Here is a 24659-nt window from a genome sequence, read left to right on the forward strand (position 1 = left end):
AAAGGAAAGGCAGCGATCCCGCAGTTTGCGCTGGCCCAGGTTCCCACAACTGGCGGCAGGGCAAAGTAGCTGTGATGTACTCGAAAGAGAAGAAGGCCTGGTTTGAGGTGAAGCCAAGAGATCCTAGGCTAGGATCCAAAATCCTACCAAAGGTGTGTCTATCGGGGGATACTTGCCCGCGTACTAACTGCATGTTTCCACATATCAAAGAAGAAATGCAACTCTGGCAGTACATGTGGACACACCAATGTGAGTATAAAAGTTTACTGGTCACGTTAGACTATATTTCAAAATAGCATGAATAGCAGCTGAAGTTTATCTCCTTCGTGCGGAAATCAATATTGAGAATGCATTTTATATGAGGGGGTAAAATCCATAAATGGACTTGTAGGAGTTTAGGAAGGTTATAGAATCCTCTGTCCTGCAAAAGAGTAAATAAAATGATACCCATACTTTGCAGGCCCTGTTTTGGATTTAACTGTGATCGGAGTCGTACTAGCCTCTGACAGGCGAAATTGGAACTGCTTTCTTTTCGTTTTGTTTCGGTTTTCTAACTCGCAACCTATACAAGACCTCACGGACAATTCAAAGATGGGTAAACTATACAGTGGGTAAATAACATTTGATATCGTGTCTGGTCTTCAGTAAAGTGTTAATGTTTGTCTTTAAATGCTGCCTCCTGTATTCAGTGCAAACGTTGGATGAAGTCTTGTCAGCAAGAAAAGGAACACCACAAGAGACGAAGAACAAGCCAACGACGACATCTTCACTAGCTGCACAACCGTCAGTTTCCCATCAATCCATCCCATCTAAAAGACAAAAAGAAACTGTCCCCATCGCCGCTACAGAACCTGCTATCCCGAGTTTTAAGCATGCCATGAAGTATATCTGCGGTCAATGTTTTACACTCTACGGTGATGAGCAAGTGGGGCGAGCTGACAGTAATTCACCCAAATGTGCTGGTGCACTTCCCCACTTGTGGGAACCAAGCAAGGTGGTAGTAATGTACTCAAAGGCAAAGAAAGCTTGGTGTAAAGTCATGCCAAGACATCCCAAATTAAGGGCATCGGTCCAACCTGTATTGTGTCAGCACAGTGGAGCTTGTCCACGACCCAACTGCATGTTTCCACGCATCAAGGAAGAATTTGATTTGCGGGTGTACATGGCCAAGTACAAATGTGAGTACAGAAATGTCGGTAAAAATGATTAAGAAAGCCTTTGCACACTATTTAAGATTAACATTCTCAACTGAACTATTGTTAAGGTTCTTTTAAGGTGGCGATCCGAAAAAATGATTATCGGAGATGTTCCATATGGTAAGCCATGACCCATCTAATAAACGTTTGTGCACGCTTGTTCTCATATTTCTTTTGCAGTGACGACCCTCGATGACGTCATGCCATTTCTGAAGCAAGTAACTTCTCCTCAGTTACACTCGTCCGCAAAAGCTCGACCAGTCCAGCAACAAACAAGTGCCTCTACTGCTGACATCGTGCCAGCAAGAATCCATCAACTAGCAGCGGCAACCAGGGAAAAGCCTGAAAGAAATTCCTCCGCTGCTTTCAAGTCATCAGCCTGTAAGAAACCCCTGCAAACTGATGGTTATTGTGGTTGACTTAGCTGATTTGTGCCGAAATGGCTGCATCGAGCTGTATTCTCCCCAGGGAGCTGATATGGTATTTTGAATGTTTCATTGGCCCAATGAGCAGGGGTAATAATAAGCGCCTTGTGTTCTTTGGCAATTTGGCGTTTTTTTAGTCCAGTTAATATTTTTATTATGACTTTTTATAATCCACCCAATCCAACCGATCCAAAAGGTTATCCACTCTTTCCAAAAGTTTCCTCATATCGTCAGTAACTAGTGCTGTGGGCTTCATCAGACCAGACACTGGGAATGGAGGGTTAAAAACTGGCGACGCTCGTTACTCTATTTCGGTCTGTACTTAACTCAGAACATTATTCATGTTGATTATTATCTTGATTGTTCCCACAGTTTCTAGGCCAACATCATCTTCATCAGAAAAGTGGTTACAGCAAGGGGCTAGGCCAAAGAAATCAAGCAACAAGACAGAAAGTGTACCTTCTCCAAGTGTTCCTAAAAAATCTAAGAAACAAACTGGCAAGGCCCCCAAACGAACCGAAGTAGAACCTCAAGCAGCTTGTGTAAGGTAAGGATGTGATTACGATCAATGGGTAATTATTGAAACGGTCTCATCGCAATTAAAAAATATATATGGGGGTAATGTTCTCTTCAGTCTTCCATCACTGCCTTACACAGCAAGCTCCCTCACTTAAGGCCTCTAGCCTCCTTTTAAAATCCACCAGCGTACCTAGAAATAATTAGTAGGCCTAAGTCTGTTCACCGATGATGAGACCGTTGGAGTGGCGTTGTGGCATGATTGATATATATAAAGAAATATATAAAATTGTCACCCGTGCAAATTTCAGCCTCGAAAAGACCAGACGTTCTAAGAAGACAAAAGATCAGTGCCCTTCTTCCAAATTAGCATCAGAAAATCTCGCATCTCTTCCAATCTGCCACTGTGACATCAAACACGTGTGTGAGATATGTTATTCACGAGGTGATGTAGTTGAACAACGATTAGGGAGCAAGCCACTGGTGTGTGCCGGCTCATCAGGCCCACACGACTGGAAGAGATGCAGGATGGTTGTTGTATACTCCAGTGAGAAGAAGAAATGGCGTAAAGTGCGACGGAGGCATGCGAACGCACCCCCTATTCCGACACTTTGTACATCTGGCGATGCTTGCACGCGTTGGGGAGAATGTCGGTTTCCACACTTCAAAGAAGAGAAAGACCTGTGGATCTATACGGGTAGACACAAACGTGAGTCTTACAACAGTATTGTGGTAAACTCTAACTAATTCTTTAATGACGAATGACAATGTTATTTGTTTATTAGCTGCACACGAACCTCGTTGCTTGTCAGAACCTTTTTCGAAACATTCCATAATAGAGGGCTTGACATTTTTTGTCAAAGCAGGGTCTTTTACAAAGGTATCTTTTCTAAAAGATGAGAGCCTTAATGCCACACCCTCTTACTGATACAATATATATATAAGAAGTTGCAGCAAGTTTGTATTTCCTACGAGAGAATTTTGTTATACCACAGACTAAATTATTCAAGACACTATGCACTCCGTGCACTAGTACCCATTTAACAACCAGAAAAGGACAGTTGGGGAGACCTTGACTGGTTCCTGGTCCATCCACTGCATATTTTGAATGATCCAAAGTAATTGGCGGCGGGGATAAGTGTTGGAGACCATCGAAAGATAAATTGGACCGCATTCGCGCCCCTACGACGCCTGACGCTCACGCGAAGACACTGTGGCTAATAGCTTTGGCATATTCAGGAAGTCACCCGTACTTCACGCACGAACCACTACAGTACACTACGCACACGCTGTGTGTCCCTCTTTTGTTGGTGCTCGGAGCCCATAGGCTATGCAAGGGGTGCATACCGATGTTCCCCAATACCGATGTTGCCCGAAATCCCTACCAAAATAACCCTAACCCTAGCCCTATCCCTAGCCCTAACCCTAGCCCTAACCCTAATCCTAAGGATTTGGGGGAACATCGGTAGTGGGGAACATCGGTATTGGGGAACATCGAGTAGATCCCTATGCAAGTCGACATCTAATTTTTGTAATCTATGTCCTTGTTGGATTGAATTGTCTTTGGAAGAAGAATCCTGAATAATCCTGAAGAACACGTGTTATCGAGGGGAAAAAAATAAGTATTTCCCTAGTTGTAGAAGTAACTTTACTGTTGTTACTCTTGGTGTTGTTTACTTTGCAAATTTTGCTTTATTTTTTTTTTTCAGTCACAAATTTAGATGAAGTAGTGTTCGCCGGGCGTGCATCCTCTGACGTCACGTCAGAAACACTCCCATCTAAGTCGCAGCATGACAAACGACCCCCTCAACCTCAGTATTGCTGCACGTACTGCGATAAATCTTACCTGCACCAATGGCAGCTTCATCAGCACATCCAAACCATGGATCATTGGTCAAAGGTCAACTCAGACGAAGACAAGAAAGACCAGTGGAAGCATCGCAGCCCGCCCTGGAATGTCGTCAACGGAGATTACCAAGAATGTTCAGAGTTAGTCACCAATTTGACGTTTTGGAACTTTTATAATGAAAATTAATACAATCTTTTTAAATATCGGGACAATTATTGGAGGAGTCGTCGCTGGGCGCTTGCCAAAGATTAAGTAAATCGTAACTTGATTTTAAAATCGTCTTGATAAGTGAAAATAGTTATGTAGTCAATTACATTTTTATTGACTATCTTGGTCCTCTAGGAATAATAATGGTAGATGCGTGTTCACCGACTGCACCAAAGCGCATAGTGCCGAAGAGCTGGAGGAATGGAAGGAAAGACATCGGTATCGAATGATGAAAGTGAAGAAAGCCAAGGAGTGCAAGTTGTACGCATTCATGGACGAAGTTCTCGTTAAGTTCAACTTCTCTGCCTCACAAGGGAAGGACGTGGTAGGACAGTATCTCATTCTACAGGCAAATTCCACCTTATATACATCGAATGTATGGAAACAAAGATACGTCCATTGAAGCGAAAATAGGCTGTTACCCAGTCCATTATCAGAGATGAAACCTTTCAGATTTTAATCTGAAATCAGATTTTAAAAACTGTTCCAAAGAAGTTTCAGATTTTTTAACGATCCCACAAAAATGATTATTTAAAAAATTTTCCACAAAATGTTTTTTTAAATTATAATTTCCAAGAAAAGTCGATGAAAATGGCATGTCAAAAACGTGCAGAAGTGTAAAACACCTAGACCAACGCTGATCAGATCCCTTACCCCTTGGAGAAAAGATTAAATACTGCCCCATGACATTGATGCGCTGTGCTGCGCTGCACCGCGCGACGCTGTGGCAGCTTGGACCCTGTGGCAGCTCGGACCCAAGGTCTAATTTCAGATTATTTTTTTGCTAAGGCCAGTTTCATCTCTGCATTATATTTTGGACACTGAAAGAGGGGACGATAAATATAGGCCAGCGAGCACACTTTTTACGTGCGTGAACAATGGAAACTAATTATGAGACTCCCAAAAATGTGCATAAATTTGTTCTGTTTTCACAAATGTGTAGTAGCCACTGAGCTACAACTTCCACATGTTAGTTGTAGTATAGAAATGTTCTTGCGGAGACGTATACAATCTTTTGTTTCCTATTGTGTGCATATCTCCTTAAGGTAGTAAATTCCAGCACACGTAGACACACCCACACACCCACCCAGACTTACGTTACATACCTTGTGTGGACATTGCTTTGTTTTCGTGTAGTTAAGAAAACTCGGTACAAAAAATAACTTTACTTAAACTGTGAAAACTCTTTTAACCCAATTATTTTTCTAGGATTCCCTATAGTGTTTCTCTTCATTCTGCTACAAATAAACCTAACCCAAAAATGCCTCTAAACCTGTTTTCCAGAAAGGGCAAAACCTTATGTGGACACGGCTTAGTCCACATAAGGTTAACACAACCTGCATTATGTGGACCTCTTTTGTTCACAAGTTCACATAGGGTATGTAACACAAACTCACGCTTACATAGGCATGAAGTGGGGTACTCCCTTTGTTCTCGTGTACTAAAATTTTGCAACGTCGCACACTTATGTCAAAATGCTCTTATTTTAACCATAGTTAATTTCCTGGGCTGAAATTCGGACTTAATATCCCTTTTCTAAAACTCTTCCATTTGCGACGGATCAACGCACCTTGGAAATTCCTAGTTTCTGAGTAAAATCCGTACATTTATTTCGTGAAAAACTTGTGGGGTACCAAAACGGTACCCCGCAAGTCGGTGGGCATTCCTTTTGGGGCACCTCCCATTGGACAGGTGTAGCATGAATTTAGGTTTTATGAAATACGGACTCGTCGGTGTTATTGCGCATGCTCATGCATAGATAATTAGGAGAGGGACCTGTCATGTGAGAGGGTTTAACCAATAAAGGGAAAAAGAGTCCGATTTTCATATGAGTCCGATTTTCATGTGACACCGGTACCCCACAAGGCAGTGTTTGTACACGCACCCACACACACCCTTCAATGGTGAAAGCATTGCAAGATATTGTGCTAAATAGCCACTACCTATGACAGATTAAGTTAACATAGCTAGCACAATGTTTTCGCCATTGAAGGGGGCCTTTGCGATAGAATTGACGGCGTGCCTGGATTGGTCTACGCCGGTTTATTATGGTAACTGTTGGAAAATTCGTAGCCATGATTTTATGATTCTTCGCAGATTGCAGAGCGCTTACCTGGAGTCCGCATTGACTGTTCTGAGGATCTCGTCCAGTTTCTAGATGCAGAGAGGAAGGACAGGGACTCGGCATACACGTGTGCCTGGTCATTTGCCCTTGACCTCAAGGTCTCAGAAAATGTAATTGGAGAAAAAATAACAGTTAAATGCATTCACCCTCATTGATGACGTTGTGAATAAATTGCTCCAGTGAATTTATGTCTGAGTAAGGGTAGACGAAGAAGAACGACGGGACATTTAACGCTAATTTAGATAGAGTGATATCATTTTGTTCATGAACTTCACAGTACAAATCGACTGAGTAAGTCTGTAATTTTTTTAATGAATGACTAGGCATCAGCAAGCTTAACTTAAATTGTTTGTTTTATGAAATAGATATTCCTGAAGCGTGTGTGCTTGTTCTACGACGACAACAGACTCTACTTCAGGTTGTCCCAGCCTGCTAATGAAAGCGAGGCTCAGGTGTGTCCTGGCAACCTGATTGTAGAGGAGGACAGGAGGTCATATCGGATTGACGTCATCTTTCGCTCTCAGGTCCTCGGTCGCTTCTCCCAGTGGGTCCTCTTTGACCTGGGTACTGAACCGTATCTTGTCCAGAAACTTCAGGTATGTTGTGCTGTTTGTTTTTCAAACTGTGGGTCAGATTTGACCTGACCCTCTTCTGGGTCAAATGACAGTTTGTCGTGTAAAAAATGTAACTTTTGTTGTCACATAATCAATTTCTTTTGTGTCAACATCACACTTTTCCGGGTTGTAAACGATAAAAAGAAGTTACTCAGAGAAGTGTCATTTTGACAATGAAAAGTGTCAGCTCAAATCTGACCCGGGACTTGTTAGAGTGTAAAATGTTTGATCTGTCCCGTGTTGATTTGTAATTCATATTTGTAACAAATACTTTGTATTGTTTCAGTGTTCCCTTTTTCCTTACCATAACAAAATATTTTGAAAATGAAGTTAACGTACAATGTAATTGTTAAATTAAAAAGTTGAAATTGAGTCGTTTGCTTTAAGGTTCTATTGTCAAAATGCTGTGTTGATCGGCGATTAACTTAAGCCGTATATGCAACCAAATACTTCATGTTTTGTAGTTATTTATAAATAAACATATTATCTACCAAAAACGATGAGACTTTTACGAAGTGTCCGGATAGAAATCCAGATTGAGGCCAACTTCCCAAATCATTTTCTTCAGGTCCTGGTTGGATTGCACACACCGCACGACAAATCCGATGAGATAAGTGGGGAAAAGAAGACATTTGAGCCGTGGACTGACAGGAACTCGGATATTGTCAGATTCTCCAAAGGCGACCGACAACCTTCAACTAGTAAAGAGCAGCTGCTCAACGACTATGAAGTACCAACGCCACTCGGTATTGAAGATCTAGGGGAGTTGAGCCGGGACAACTACAGAGAGTACATGCACACAATGCTGTACTTGGAGGAACAGGAGTATAATATCAAGATATCAAAGTGAGTGAATGAGATGGGCATTCGTCTTATTTAGAAGTGTTAAGAAGCCAGGGCATTTAGTGGTACCCATTGAGCCACAGATGAGTAACAGAAAGAGAGAGAAAATAGTAAACCTTAAAACGGTAATAAAGGAGTAGAGACTTACGAGATGAGTCAACGAAGAAAAATGAACATTTTGTTAAGAATGCAAAATATTTTGTATATAAGTCGCTAATAATTATCTGCACTGTTTCTCTATCTGGATAAAAAAGGTTTGCCTCGGAGGGCAGATTAGAATGTTTCGAACAAAGCCTGTTTGGCAAGGTTGATTTGAAGAGTGCACTGATGGACGACTCGGAGATCGCTCAAATCATGGAGATAAACTTGCGCAAGATAATGATGCTGAAATTCCCAAACTCGGAGAAGGTAGGAGAAAATACATTTGTTTCTTAAGTTTCTGTTGTATACTGAAACGATTACGAAATGATTTTTAAGCTGTCCCACTTTTAAAACGGTTTTACCAAATCTCTGTTTGGCGAAATAAACGTTCGGCAAAGTGTACCTCTCCTTTGCGTCACTGACACTGGTCACTGATCGCGAACAATGCGTCTGTATCTGACGATACCCTCATAAAAAGTCACAGTTACACTCATACAACACGGTGCATACAATGTGAAAACAGTGTGAGTACACCGTCGAGTACCTACACTGTATTTTGTTACATTGTAGTAATTATGTGAACATAGTCTCTGCACACTAAAATTGTCAGGTTTGGCTTGGGCCATGTAGCCACAATGATTAACACTGATAACCCGAGAACACAGTATAAAAATTCATTCATAAATACCTAAGACAGTTTACCTATTCCTATTGGTCGAGAGCCCGTCACGTGGCCGGTCTTAAACGGATGATAAATACATGGCTAGCTGGTCTTAAACACTTTTCCAGTGTCACATGAAATTTGACTCCTAAAAATCCAGTGCCTCTTACCGTTTCATTGGTTGAACGTTCACAATCCCCACGTAGGCATGCGCAATTGACCTATCGCTGTTTGCGAGTTAGCCACGCCCCGTAGACAACAAGCCTATGGAATTCGTGTACGCTAAGTTGTGTTTGTCTCATATTGCGCGTTCTGCGTCTAATTGTATAGTATGTAATTATACAAATATTGAGTGGCTCAGAGTGATATGGGAGAAATATTATCTCTCGGTAAAATCTGGACTTTTCTGGACTGGAAAACTCCAGATTTTACCGAGCGATAATATTCCTCCCATTTCACAGTTTAAAGCCACTCAAAATTTGTTTTATATAACTGACATAATTATAAATCCTTGTCATTTGATATGCTTCATCTTTTATTTCAATACAAGATTGGTGGAAAATGTTGTTCTCTCTTCCAAACCACCCCTTCGCGAAAATGTTTGAACCCAACTCCGTAGCCTGACCACTGATCTCTATATAAAGACTGGCTAGCGGATATCTATACATCAGTCACACATTAGCCTTTGCATATTGACCTTTTCACTCCCGGTCTCACGAAGATGGCCCCGGTCTCACTGACCTTGGTCAGTGGTGGTGGTCAAAATTTAAGTCAAGTGAATCGCGATGGTACAAAAGAAATCATGCTGTCTATAAAGACGGCAACTTGTCCTTTGTAGATCACCAGCATGTCTCACTGGTCTCACCAATATGGCGTCAATTCATTCATTGTGTGGGTCTTTATCCGCTATCCAGTCTTTATATAGAGATCAGTGAGCCTGACTCTTACAACACGCACTATACGCACAACGCTGGACGCGCACACCAGCATACTTTTGCACACAAATACTGCGTCATGGAACAAGCATCGATCCTATGTAACTGTTCAATAATATACAAATATAACATGGTTTGAGGGTGGACAGTCGATATTCGCTCCCCGAGGTATTGGAAGTTGACTAGTTTGACTAGGGAACTAGTTTGTCAACTTCCAATACCGAGGGGAGCTAATATCGACTGTCCACCCGAAATAAACCATGTTATATTTGTTTTACTATACCTCATACATATTCAGTTGACATTTTTTTTTTATAGTTGTAAATACAGTTGTTTGACGTGTACAACTTTCTTTTGTACACTTTCTCCAGTACGGCATCATTGAGCTCTGGAAATTAACATTTACGCGAACTGTACAACCATGCATGGCGCTCCCTCCTGGGCGGTGTTCGCGCGTGCGTACTGCACCCGTGCGACAGTTCTCGATTGCTCTGTAAAGCGCATGCGTAGTAGACTGTCGCACGGGTAACTCATGCGACAGTCTACTACGCACGCGAGAATCCTCGCGCGCGCGTTTGGTAAACAGCAAGAATAACATCTGGCACGTGATGGTGAATTGACCAGTGAGAGTTCGGCTCTCGATCATGAATATGTATGAGGTATAGTAATAATAGATATGTGCTTGGTCGGTTTTAACCACTTTGTTTAAGACCGCTTGGAGTCTGGGTGCTGATAATTACCCTCGCCTTCGGCAATATAGTGAAAAAAATAATCGAAATCGAAACAATTGTCATTTGACATGCGGCTGTCTCTTCATGAAAACGGTGACGAGTGGTGTGGTCACATGGTGGAAATCAGTGTGACCTAAAGTGAGAGCTATATGATTGAACTATATATGCTAACACTGTGAAATCTGTTTTTCTTTCTTTAAGGTGTATGAAGCCATCATATTGGACGCACAAAATGGCTTTGGGAAGCAAACCCAAGACAAGCTGTATATCAAGCTCAGTTCAACATGCGTGAAGGAGATGGACCTCAGATGTGAAACTGAATACCGGGTTGAGATTCAACTTCAGTTGGATCGGTCCCTTCTCTGCTACATGCATTCGGCAGTTGATCACCTACAGAACATGAATATGGTGTTCCCACCTGTAGCAAACCCAGACAGGTGAGTTGGTCTTCAATAGAACCAAATCTTACGCAGACAACCACAAATGGATTTAGAGGAAGCTTGTGAAAAAAAACACTTTAATACCTTTTGTCTTTCTTGGGAGCAGGGAATCGCACATTCTGTGTCCCGTAACTGTTTGGTACAATTAACACTGAGACCATAAGTTCATGTCGTTGAACCTGGACCAAAACAGGAGAGGGTTATAACTCTGCTTTGGAAATCAATATTAGCATGTGAAATAGGCATAAGAAGAGATCTTAAGCGAATAGGACTCCATCTTTTGATATTAAAAAGGTCAGAAAGACATGACGCATGAAGCATATTAAGTTTAAAGCACAAAATGTTCTTAGTGAATCCGCTTTTTCTTTCATTGTAAATTTCTTCACCGTGTAGTTTCCTTTTTTTGGTTTAAGTGGTACACGTTTCCAGTTCAAGTGACAATATTGCAATACTCTACCTTGTATCAAAACATGGTGCCATTGGAATCCACGGTTCACCGTGCGGAGTTTTGTTCAACCTTTTTATGAAAACAGCATTTCTTGTTATAGGCTTCCACTCGTTGACAAAGTAGAACAACCAGACACGGATTGTCACCAGGAAAGAGCTATTAGATTCATTTGTCAGCACAGAGGCGAGAAAGCAGATCCATCGTATGGTGATGGACCCTTGCTTCTTTGTGGACCGTTTGGAACAGGAAAGACTCATACTATGTCGACGGCAGTGAGGCGTACCTTAAAGGAACGTCCGGACAGTAAGATTCTCATCTGCACGCACTCCAACAGGTGATTCTGTCTTCTTGGGCAAATGTGCTGCTTAGGCCTATAGTCGAGCAGCATAACCCAATATTTTCAAAAATGTCCACTTTGTGGTTAAAGCATGAAACTTCACATGTTGGTTCTTCATGGCATGAAGAAAATAAAATTTTCACATGCACCTGTGGAGACATTTCGTATTTGACCTTTGGTCAAACTTTGAGAGGTCGGTGACCTTTACATACTATATTTATAACAATTGTTCTTCAAACTTCACTCTTCTATGACCCAAGTCTATGTTGTAGGTTTTCATACAATGCAAATAATGAACATGCAGACGTGGCAACAATTCATATCTTAAATTTGGTGACCTTCGAGAGGTCAGTGACCTTTGTAAACTTTTTTATAGCTTTACAGTGTGAGTAAAAACAAACTATACACTTTTAAAATTGGCCATTGTTTTATTTTGTAGCAATATGGATAAGATATTTTCATATGTACTTTTAGAGTAACTCTTCCTGCTCCTGTTGGTGAAATTTTCACTGGATAAGTTTTCCTGCATGACTGCACAGGAGACAATTAAACTTGGGTCGGGTGAAAGCTAAATTGCGCCAACTGGTCAGCAGGGCTGGATAAAATTGAGACAATTTAAAAGAACACAACCATTGTCTTGGTTCTGGTCATGGAACATAATCAGTTCAGATGTGTGCATCTTGCTCGCAATCGTTTCAGTAGGCAAATCTGGATGACCTCCAGAAAAGGATAACTCGTGAAATTCACATTTTTAGACAAGACAGGGAGGTGATTCGCCGAACCCAGCTAGCTGTGCATTGAACGAGATGGTTGCCATGTTGAGGACTAAGACACCGTTGAATTCAATTGACTTTTTAATTTAATTTAAATGTTTTAAATAAACACGAAGTTTAAAAGCTAAAAAAATCCTGTTGTGTCTCTTTGTTAGACAACGGTTGTGTTCTTTTAAATTGTTTCTTTCTAATCCAGCCCTGACCAGTTGGCGCAAGTCAGGTTTCACCCGACCCCTTTAATTGTCTCCTGTGCAGTCATGCAGGAAAACTAATCCAGTAAAAATGTCACCAAAAGAAGCAGGAAGAATTACTCTAAAGTACATATGACTCGCACTGTATATAGGATTTGCACTTCAAACCCAAACTTTTTAACGACCCAAGTCTGATTGTTAGGTGTTTATGATAGGACAATAATCTCATATATAGGACATTTCACATTTAACCTCTGGTGACCTTTAAGGGGTCATGACGTTTGTAAACCCTATCTGTAAATGTTTCTGTAGGCATCTTTCAGCTTGGTGACAGCCTTAGCGTTAAACTTGTAATGATCTTCGCAGCTTTTGCGTTTAAATCTGTAACTATCATTACTTAGAATGTTGTGTTCGATTTTGACAACTGAGTGCCCGAGATCTGTCTCTGCGTGTCGCATACTTTGCTCACAAAGCTTGCAAATTTGGTAGATCAAGCCATCAATCTTATCTAATATGGCTGCCTGCCATCCTGCAACTGCGGGTTTAACACGGTCATCGATAAAGGCTGCTTGCTCGCGCTTGTGCATCCACGGCGGAAAAAGAAACTAAGGAGGTGGATCTTGTGAAGTGCAAGTTTCTAGAACTGGCTTTCTTTTATACTTCCTCCTTATTTATACTACTCACTGATCTCATTACGTAACACCCTTCTACTAATCACCTGGCACGAATTACAAGCGTTGCCCGAATTCCAATTATTATTTCCTGCTATTTTTGGGGAAATGGATAATATGAAGGTGAAGTTTTGAAGAACAATGGTTAATATAGTATGTAAAAGTCATTGAATACTCAAAGGTCACCAGAGAACAAATACGAAATGTCCCCACATTTGAAAATTTGTTGTGTAAGCTTGATGTGCTGACTGATAATGCGGTCGCCATTATATTGAAGGACAGGCGCTCTGCTAGCAGAAAATTGTGTGCTTACTGACGCATGAAATTGGGCAGCGGTTGTTTCCGAATATTATTCTTACGTTTTGATTGTAAACGGCGAGTTTTTATCAAATTCTTTTAGCAGAAAAATATTTGTGATGTTTAACCTGAAATACTAATATCACCAAATACTGCACAAAAGACAATTGAGAGAAATTTGATAGAAAAAAACCGTTGAGTATTTGTTGTTCTTTTAGTGCTGCAGATTTATACATCACCGAACATCTGCACAAGTTGGTGGAAGCTAAAGAAATCAAGCAGATGACTCGTGTCTACGCAAGGAATCGACACATCAAAACCATTGGTGACATCGTCCTAAAATACACCAAAGTTGCAAACTGTAAGGTTCAGACACCAACCGTGAAGGAAATCAAAGCAAGTAGTGTTGTGATTACGACTCTCACTACGTCTTACAGCCTTCAATCGTCGGAGCTATATGGTCACTTCACCCATATCTTGATAGACGAAGCGGGACAGGCATTGGAGACGGAGGTACTGCAACCTTTGACCTTTGCTACAGGAAGTACCTGCGTAGTTCTGGCAGGAGATCATCTACAGATGAGCCCTAAGGTAACCACACAATTCAGGCTTCACGACTCACTTATCCTTTAATTTCTGTAATATTTTTTGTTTAAATTACAATTTAAGCAGCTTAGCTGCAAGGGCGGATCCAGAACACAATTCTTTTTTTGGGGGGGGGGGGGCCCAAAAAAAATGTGGTCCCCAAAAAAGTGGGTCAAAAAAATAACAGCGTGGGATTCGGGCCCGCTTAAGGGCCCCGAAATTTTTTGGATTCTAGATGTTCTGTGGTGCGATCTGAGGCAATTTCTGACCTCTTTAACCAATGGTTTTTTGAGGAAAAGATGGTGGTGTACTCCTTTATTGCGATGTTATTTTTTTTTTGGGGGGGGGGGGACATGGCCCCCTTTGGCCCCCCCCCTGGATCCGCCCTTGCTTAGCTGTACTTGACGGGACCATCAGCGATTTTCAATTGAGCTCTAACTTATAAGGTTGTGTGACAAGAAGGATTTAAAAGCAGGATCACGGATTTGTACCAAGTTAGTTTCGAACTCAAGTTTCACATGGTATGATTACGTTTCGTTACCCGTTATGTGAGTTCAATACCCCCGCTTTAAAATATACCCGATTTTTAAATTACAAGGTAAAGATGACTTGTTTAATGTTTTCCAAGGTATTTTCTCGCACTGCTCGCCATGCTAAGTTCCACATTTCTCTCCTGGAGCGTCTATTCTACCTGAAGGCGGCCAGAGTTTTGCTGGCTTCAAACTATCGGACCTGTCAGAAGATGCTAGACTTCATCTGTGGGTCATTTTACTATGGAAACCGCACAAGCCGCAACTTGAAAGCAGTCGGTGAACATGAGCCGCATCCGAGATTCAATCATCCTATGATATTCTTCACGGTAAAAGGAGAGGATGAGAGGATGGGCATGTCGTACGTCAACCACTTCGAGGTAAAAACACTGTAAAAACACCTAGTTACATTTGACAAGAAAACAGTCAAACTTGCACGATGGGTTTTCTTTCACTTGAACGTAATCAGCAGGTCATGTTTTTTGGCTACCACCTAACAACGGCCCTATCTAAATATAGTTGGTGTTTTTATTTTTGAATTTCGATACTAACAGGTAGCTAAGATAGTGTCAACTGTGCGAGACCTGCTTCACGACTGGCCCGAGGATAAGTGGGGGAAACAAGGAGCTAACTGCATCTGTGTGGTGGCATCATATAAAATGCAGGTATATTAAACTTTCTTAACGGTATGTTGACGTTTTAGCTCAGTGCATGCTATATATTTTAAGAAAACAGAGTAGTAGGTGTGGGGCAAATCAGTCCTTGTTTTAGGATTTTGTGTGGAGGATTGAGGATTAAGTTGAGGATCAAGTTCTATTTATATATAGAATAAATGCTTAAAAGATGGAATAAAGGTGGCGGCGCTGACGTCATTTATCCTATAGGGCGTCATAGACAATAAATGTGAACATGACAACGATTTATGTTTTTGTTACCACAATGGATAGCACCACGCTAGGAAATATATCTGTTTTATTACAAATGGTGCCATTGTTGGGCTTTTTTTTATATGGACTCTCTCTACTTATGAGCCCTGGGATAAGGCCATTTATTCGCAAAATGTTAGATATTAATCTTTATATTATTTTTGTTTTAGTTTACTTTGGGGCATCCGTAAATGGTGCTCTTCAAAGGCAAAGCCGGTACTTTTGCCTTTCAGCCCCCAAAAAACTGTAATTTTTTTTTTATTTTGAGGAAAAAAGATAAAATCATATTTTGGGCCAGTGTTGTCAGTAAACTGGCTCAGCCGTGACCTATTGTCACTTTTAACAGTCTTGAGAGGATGGATAAACAAGGAAAAACATGGTTGGTCCAAGTTTAATTTGCATTTGTACTATCCGAGGGCATATTGATTTGAGGATACTTCCAAAATCATGTGACTTTACCCTATTTGGGGACACAAAATGATGGGTTCAAAGCTCATGGTTTTCTTAAAATAGCGACTTTAATTGAATATTGTATAAAACATGTTTACCCTCATTGCTCCGTTATTTTTAAAACACCATGAATTTATTTTGTCATCATTGAAGATACGGCAAATTCGTACTCAACTTCGAAAAGGAGGGATGGGAAGCATAGATGTATTACCTGTGCAGAGTGCCCAGGGTAAGTTATTGAAGTTTACGCAAACTTAATTTGGATGGTACCCTTATTGTAACAAACGGCATAGTTGATTTTATAGTGCGTTATCCTTGTTCTTTACACCAAACAGGGAAACAGTATCGGGTGATGATCATTAGCACGGTAAGAACACGAAGCACCCTGAACAAAGCCGACACAACGGCATTTGTTTCAAAGATAAGCCCGGCCAATCACCCAGACGACACATTCGACTACGGCTTTCTGTCTGACCCCCGACTCCTCAACACAGCGTGTACTCGAGCACAATCTCTTCTGATAGTTGTAGGTGATCCTTCGACCTTGTGCTCTGTAGGTGATTGCTCCAAGATATGGCGAAGGTACTTGAAAGATTGCGAGGACAACAAAACACTGCTTCCACTGGTACGCACTTTTGATGTTGTTTTCTTTCATTGACCGCGTCAACACATGTATTCGTCTGTAGCATAACAATAGATATTCCAAAAATAAGTTTACCTTAATTCAGCACCATAATTGTTTCCATGTGCCATGTTGACAAACCCTGAGTATCACAAACAATTCATTTGTTTACAGGGGACTACTATCGCAGGAATCCAACAAGAGATGGAAGCAGCTAAACAGCGTTTGAACCCTTCGGCCCCGCTCTACCAGCCTGCTTCTGAATCAACCGGCAAGCTTTTTCCAAAGGTTCATTCATCAGAAGCCAACAAACCGAACTACTCACCAGAGCCTACAGCATCGAAGCCAGTTAATGATCCATGGTTGCCCGACGATGATACAATCCTCTCCGATGGCATCATGCGAGAACTGTACAGGCAGATAAGCCACGATGAGCGTAGACGAAACGAGTCAGAGGAGGATCCTTGTGTCGAGCTAGGCGAACCCGATGATGCCGAAGTCGAAAGGGAAGTGTCTCTTAAATGGAAAAGGAAGCCTCCTAAGTTTCGGATGATACGGGAAAGCGATCGCATAGTTCTAGATATCAAGTTTGCCGATGGAGACAAGAGGGGGGCTGATGAATCCGAGGAGTCAGATTCTGGCGAAGGTTTGAGAAATGACAAGCATGACGAAAGAAAACGCCAAAACGCTTACAAGCAAGTTGAACAACGTCCAGACATATTCAAGATCTGTTCTTTCCATTGTGACGAGTCCGGGCACACATACGCCATCCCGCTTGATGAGGGAATGTGTGGGAAAATTTACATCACCAGCAAAAGACGACGGGGAAGAGCCTTGAATTTAGATGAGGTTATCGTGGAAATAGTCAACGCGGACGAATCTGTGGTCTCAGAAAGCAAGAACAAATACGGGAAGGTCATATGCGTGTGCAAGAGGGCAGCTGGATCCGCTCTCACCTCGAAAGTAGTTTGTTGGCTTGACGAGCATATAGACAGGCAAATGGTTCCGGTTGAGCGCACTCTCCCCAAGTTCTTTGTCTTAAGTCGAGATGAAAAGAAAAGAGGGAGCACAAGTACTAGTCGTGCATCGCCGGACCTTCGTACCGTGTCTATCTACCGTTACAGTAGAGAACTTCAGGAAGACTCGCCCTTTGTGAGGAATGTGAAGGTGTCCAGGAGAGATCGAGCTCACAAGCTCTTCGTCGTTGAATATCTGAAATGGTTTGCCAAAGATCCTTATCCAATGGGTGTGGTTACGGAAGAGCTCCCGCAAGCAGATTGCAAAGAAACGGGCCTTCGCATTCTGAAGCTCATTTATGGAGTAAAGGATGACTGGAAATCTGACATAATTGAGGAGGTGGAGAGCCAGTTTCCAGATGATTGGGAGATTCCTGAAGCTGAAATTCAGTCAAGATGTGACGCCCGAAATCGATTCGCCTTTACAATTGATCCCCAAGAAAGCCAAGACCTCGATGACGCTCTGAGTGTAGATTATGTGGGAGGAAACTATCAAATCGGCATTCATATTGCCGATGTGTCTTACTTCGTGCCTCATGGTAGCAAGCTGGATAAAGAAGCAAGAGCGAGGGCTACCTCGTTCTATCCACATCGTGCTCTCGCCAAACCAATCAATATGCTCCCTCCACAGCTTAGCAACAAGTTATGCAGTCTGCTGCCTCAAAAAGATAGACTTACCATTTCAGTCTATGCCACCCTAGATGCAAAGGGGAATTTGGTGGGTGACCCTGATATTGAGCGGTCCGTGATTCGTTCCCGCCATCAGCTGAGCTATGATCACGTAGAAGAAATCATCATGTCGACAAGCAACAAGAGAAACAACAACATAACCATCACAGAAAAAATCTTGACATTAAATGAGCTAGCGAAAGAGAGAAGAAGGATCCGTCTGGGAGTGGGTCGGTTTGCTTTCTCACATGATGCTGAAGAAGACGAGGTTCAACATCTAGTGGCGCATTCTTTGGTAGAAGAAATGATGCTCCTTGCCAATGAGGCCGTGGCCATTTATCTTGTGAAGGTATATCCCGACTGCAGCCCACTCAGAAGGCAGCTACCTCCAAGTGACGAAAATGTTGAAGAATGGTTGAAAAATCACGCCCAAGACCTTGCAAACAGTTTGGAACTCCAGTCGATACGTTTCCAAAAACGTTTCCAAAAAGAGGTTCAAAATGAAATTGACGTGTACGTTCTGAAAGAAAAGTGGAACCAACTGCGTTCAGCTGTCGATAAGCAAGACAATATTACTACGATCACCGACTTAATAACCAGCGATGAAAACCACCCGCAGCTTGCCGTGGCCAGAACAGACTTATTTATCATGCAAGAAAATGCCGACTACATCAGCACCGGAGAACATCCAGACACATCTAGGAGAGGTCATCACTCGCTGAACATGCCAGTCTATACTCAGTTCACATCACCGATCCGTCGGTACTTTGATATCGCCGTACATCGAATGCTGATTGCTGCCATTAATGACGACAAAGCTCGAAGCACTCTGCATCAGTCAGAGCGACCATATAACACTGATGAGCTTTCAGCAATTTCTCATCACTGCAACATACAACGACTGAATTCACAAGCTTTTGAGAAGAAGACCCGTGCCCTCCAGTGTGCTCTGAGGCTTCGAGAAGCCCCTCAGTCGTTCGAGGTATTTGTTGGTGGATTTTCTGACGCGAGTCTGGAACTGATATTTCCCTACAGACGTTTCCTCCCGTCGGCGTGTCCTCTGAATCTACTGAAGCCAATCAGCAAGCCAGAGTTTGATGGGAAAAATGCTAATATGGAGCTAAAATGGAAAGAAAGGATCTACGAGTTGCGTGGTACAACTACACCCAAACCACGATATGTGTCGAAGCCAACTCTGGATACGGAGCAGATGATTGTGAAGATTTCTGCCGATCATTGGAAGGAGATTCTAGGAGCAGTTAAGGCACAGAACATCGATGTGATCCAGAGGGCTGTCAAGGCCGCAGACGAGGAACAACAACTTACAAAACAAGAAAAATCGAGAAAACAGAAGCAGCGACGCCTACCTGAGAATCAGGACCTTCCTGTTGAAGAAGTCACCTGCGAAACTTTAGATGTAAGAAAACCCTCGCTTTTCGTAAATTTCCAGAGAAGCTTCAAGCGAGGCGATGTGTTGAAGGTCCAGCTTAATGCAACGATTCAGAGGGGAATACTGTCACCTTGTGTGCAGCTCTTCTTTCTCACCCCGAAGCTGAGCCTTTGCGCGGAACATCGAGGGAATGCAGTCGAATGCTTTTCCAAAGAGGCAGCACGTCGCCCTCCTACAAATATAGGCAGTGTTGAACAATACCAGGCCGTATGGCTGCCAATCATTCAGATGGTCTCAGCCTACAGCGCTGTTGTGAGTGATGAAAGCTGCGTGATCCATGACGTAGATGTCGAATGGCATTGCACCGAAACAGACGACCAAGAACGAAATTACAAAGGGGCTTTTATGATCAAGCAAACTTTCTGCAGTGATCGGAGTTTTGGCATGCACCAGGGTGACTACCTTTGTATGCGCTACAGGGACGTACCTCTGTCTTCCGAGGCACAGAATAAGCTCCGCGAACTTGGTACCACCTCCACATCCAGTCAAAGTCACATCCAGTCATCCAAGACTACGTTCGTTGCCCATGCAGTCATTACGTCCGTTGTGGACATAAACAAGAAAACCGACGCGTGGACGATCCAAGTTAAAGTTGGAGTTAATCAACATTCGGCCCCTTTTCCAGATGTGTTGTTCAAAGAGAATAAGAAAGTACCAACATGTACTATCGAGTTGATACCGAAGGCTAACACAGACATGTGAGTATCATTAAACATTTTAGCATTGCAATTTTCCTTCTGGTTGATAAAGTGTTTGAAATGTAAAGAGTGACATTATTATTGTCCTATTATGTTTTTGTCTATTAAATTTCTTACTTTTTTAATATAAAATTGTGGCAATGATCTACGCAGGCTACAGCTTCTCATGCATAGAGTTTAACCTTAATAGGTTATTCTTCAAATCGTTTTAACTGTGATGTTTCTGGAAATAATTGAGTTGATTTTGAAAAGTCAATGTATATATACAATTTCCTATCGACTTTGCTTTTCTTTATAGCCGCCTTGAGTCTGCAGTAAGACATCTGCACAACGCGAAGGAGCTGGTCAAAGGAATATGCATGCACCAAATACCTGCTGTCAGCGGCACAGGTAGTTTATTCCAACTGTTCAGCTATATGTGATACAGCCTATAATGATACTGGTATCTCATATCCTTGAAGTTAGGTCTAAGTAAACGCTGTTTCAGACACCTGTTTGATTATAAAAATTTCGTTCACTTCCACCTGGTTGTAAACGTCTTAACATTTGATTGATCTGCAACTACGTGCTTACACACAGATCCGATCATCAGAAAGGTTCTCGAGGAAGGTAGAAAGATCGACGATTTCTCCATCACAGGATCACCACTTCCCAAACCTAGTGAATCACAACAGACTGCCTTGAAGAAGGCTCTGCGGCAACAATTCACAGTCATTCAAGGACCTCCAGGTAAGTCTTGTAGATGCCATTTTTGTTTTTGTCCTTCATCATCAGATTGTTTCCCCACCCCAGTGCTGCATTAAATGCATTTTGATTATTGTCTATGAACGAGGGTAATTTTGTCTTGATATATATAATGTTAATGTTTTTTCCCCAGTTTTGAACGTGTTTCACGTAATTTTTATGTAAATCTGTATATGGATGTGGAATTGTAGATTTTCGAGTCCATGCCGAATTTTTGTAAGTTGTGTTCAAGATACGCTCAGTCTTGGGCTTGAATCTAAACCAAGCTCATGTAACTGATATAGAAACAGAAGAAAGTTTGTAAAATATACTAATGTTGTGAATTTTGATTTGGAGATGTATGTTTTGATATCGTGACTTTGTAATTACTGAACGATCCTGGGACTCTGTAAACATAATTATGATCACTTTACAGGTACGGGCAAGACAGTGACCGGTGTCCATCTTACATATTTCTTCGGTGAAGTTAACAAGCAGCTTTCTGCCGTGGGAAGAGGACCACAAGTTCTCTACTGCGGACCATCCAACAAATCTGTAGATGTCGTTGCCCGTGAGATATCCTGATATATTTCAAACAACGTTTATTTCGTTTCGTTTTTTTGTAATGAAATAATATCATTGTTGGGCGTTGACAAAAACATATTTATTCAGCACAGATAGAGGGAGCATGTCATAATTTCTCGCTCATGTCTTGTTTAGATTACATGCTACGACTGAACATAGCAGCAGTTCGGGTCTACAACAACATGATGGAACAGCAGGACTATCCCATTCTTGGACAGTCAGGAAGAGCATCGAAGGCTGGAAGCACCAAAGAAACCAAAGTGGATCCTCATCTGAGGCAAATCTCACTCCATCATCTCATCCGGCAGCCATCCAACCGACACAGTGGGGAAATCTTGGCCCTTGAGCAGACATTCCAGAGTCCAGGATACAAGATTTCATTCCGTGAACAAAACAAGTACAAGAGAGCCATTCACGAAGCTGAGGTATGCGGTATGGCTGTAAAAAGCGAATTCGGTTTGATTGTATCGAATATAAGCTGATTATGGCCAAGGGAGAGATTTGAAATGGATCTCACACAGTTTTGACAGTTTTGACACTATTTTGTTCAATTAATATTATTCAGACTATGCAGATTACTGATGGCACAGATCATTGGCAAAAGAACATTCCACTTGGTAGTCATCTTTACAAGTATACACAGTCGCGGTCATTTACCTGTCAAACAGTTTGTAAGCGTCTATTGAGGGCAAATCAAAGTATAGTCAGTCTAAATTTACTTTCTTTGCACATGATTTCCCAATTCATTTTACTGATGCGTCCATAAAATGAACTGCAGACAATTATTGCTTCAAACAAAACTGCACATACCAAAAAAAAAAGGCATTTGCCATGTGACAACAAATATGGAATTACATATATAAATGAATGGTTGCCAAAAAAGAGGCAAAAACTACAGCCAGACATTGTCTCCTTTCCTTTTTATGGAGGCTGAAGAACTCAAGAAATGTAAGGTGGTCTTGTGTACATGCAATGAGGCTGGGAGCATACGGATACAGAGAAATGTGAATGCCATACAGTGTATCGTGGATGAGGCTGGCATGTGCAACGAGCCAGAGACTCTGATACCACTGGTTGGCACTATCGAAGAATCGGAAGACCAACCCGTTACACGCAAGAAGGATGTAAGACAGGAACCACGCCAAATTGTCTTGATCGGTGACCACAAACAACTCAGGTGAGCAATAGACCATATGCGGCCCCCCAAAATAATTCCATAAAAAAAATTGCACTAGCCAAATGTAAGAACGTGACGTACATGCAAACGGTCTCCCCCGAAATAAATAGTCGTTGGAAGTATGCGTTAGGGTAGAGTTGGAGGTCAGTGGTTGGGTAGGCATGAGCAAAACTTTAGTTGTTACTAAATTAAAATAACAAAGAACATCCTCTGGGGCACCTGCCACGTATAAGATCTGTATCTCAAGGTTTTGTGCATACGGCGCACGTTGTAGCAAACAACTCTGGCAGTAAGCTGCTGCTTGGGATTTTGTTCTCGAGAGAAGGTTAACAATAATGCGTGGAACTCAAGTCAAAATGACATTATTTCTTTCTGTTCTCTTCAATTACAGACCTATCATTCAGGAGACGACTGCCGTGCAGCTAGGCATGGAGACATCACTGCTAGAGAAATACGGAAAGGAGGCCACGATGCTTACCATTCAGTATCGCATGGTATGTTCCCGCAGAATATCCGTTTTACTAGAATCATGAAATGAAGAAACCACTACGTTTTGTTCACTGAAATAATGACAATATACTTGTGTACTTCCATTGGTGTTCATTTCAATGTTTTTAACAACTGAGCAATAATGCTCAAATGTCACTTGAATTTGTTGAAGTTATGCTTGTTAGATATCACTGCGATTTATCCTAGGAGGAGCGGTGCACCCACATTGTGCACGAACAAAATGGCTGAGTTTCTCAAAAGTTGGTCAGACTACCTAATCAAACTTTATAGCATTTTCGTGCCTATGGTCTTGTTTATATTTGGTGGAAAATCAAGAAAATCCGACAATGCAAACCAGAGATAATGATTTGGCTCTGCATTGTTCGACCTGCACAATGTAATTTCCATACTAGTATTTGCTTGAGTATACCAACTATTGGGTTATTGGTATGTGTTACACAGTGCTTGAAATATTGCATAATATATTGCATTTGGCTATATTTGTTCACAGATAACATTTTACATAATAGATAATATCAGGTGTTTAGTCTTTGACAGAGGTGTTAAAAGGGCAGTGAACATGCAATTTTTTCACAGCTGAAATGTATTGGCGTAAGCTTATCTACATAATTCAGGAGGAAAATAGTATAGCCTTACAAAATCAACAATATCTCTGGTTTGCATTGATGGATTTTCTTGATATTTTAAACAGTTATAAACAAGACCATAGGCTTTAATAAAATATTAAATTTGATTAGCTAGTTTAACCACCTTTTTGGCAAATCAGTGACTTCGTGCACAATGTTTATTGGGACGCGCTGTAGAGATTGACTTTACCATCACTTCACAGGAACATTTCACTTTTCTTTCCAGCACGAATCAATATGTGCCTTTCCATCAGAGGTGTTTTACCAAGGGAAGCTGGTAACGGCAGACATTGTGAGACGGCGGCCCCAGCAGCTGAATAAGACATGGCCCGGTGGGCGGGGCAACCCCCTCGTGTTTTGTCATCACATTGGAAGCGAGGATAAGCAAAGTGTCAGGACCGAGGAGGGTGGGGAACACTCACAGGCTAACCCTCAAGAGGTCACACACGTGGTACGTAAAGACTTGAAGTAGCCATTGGGAGTTTATTTCGTTTGTTACGCAATCTAAAAAAATCGAGTTAGATTAATTAAGCCGTAATCTGAGATACCTTTCAGGGTCAAACTGACAATTTTCGGGTCAAAATAACACCTCTCTGTATCATTTCAAAAGTGTCGTTTAGACCAACAAAAGTGTCATTTTGACACTGAAAAGTGTCGGGTCAAATAGGACCCGGGACCTTTTAGATTGAGAA

The 24659-nt window shown here is 41.7% G+C and overlaps 1 protein-coding gene across 1 annotated transcript; it reads left to right on the top strand.

Annotated features, from left to right (window-relative positions):
- Positions 1 to 63: 63 nt before the first annotated feature.
- On the top strand, positions 64 to 24439 carry LOC119723186 (helicase with zinc finger domain 2-like). Its single transcript, XM_038193745.1, has 24 exons — positions 64 to 249; positions 690 to 1178; positions 1377 to 1577; positions 3847 to 4126; positions 4329 to 4518; positions 6291 to 6428; positions 6684 to 6914; positions 7501 to 7778; positions 8030 to 8183; positions 10445 to 10680; positions 11232 to 11465; positions 13619 to 13991; positions 14614 to 14895; positions 15070 to 15180; positions 16045 to 16120; positions 16227 to 16516; positions 16688 to 20346; positions 20645 to 20736; positions 20926 to 21075; positions 21506 to 21640; positions 21790 to 22079; positions 22584 to 22831; positions 23223 to 23325; positions 24194 to 24439. Exons 1-24 carry the CDS (start codon positions 75 to 77, stop codon positions 24437 to 24439), a joined length of 8661 nt encoding a protein of 2886 aa, XP_038049673.1. The 5' UTR covers positions 64 to 74.
- Positions 24440 to 24659: the final 220 nt, after the last annotated feature.

The sequence above is a fragment of the Patiria miniata genome, unplaced genomic scaffold, assembly GCF_015706575.1.
Source record: "Patiria miniata isolate m_02_andy unplaced genomic scaffold, ASM1570657v1 HiC_scaffold_16, whole genome shotgun sequence".
Classification (NCBI taxonomy): Eukaryota; Metazoa; Echinodermata; class Asteroidea; order Valvatida; family Asterinidae; genus Patiria; species Patiria miniata.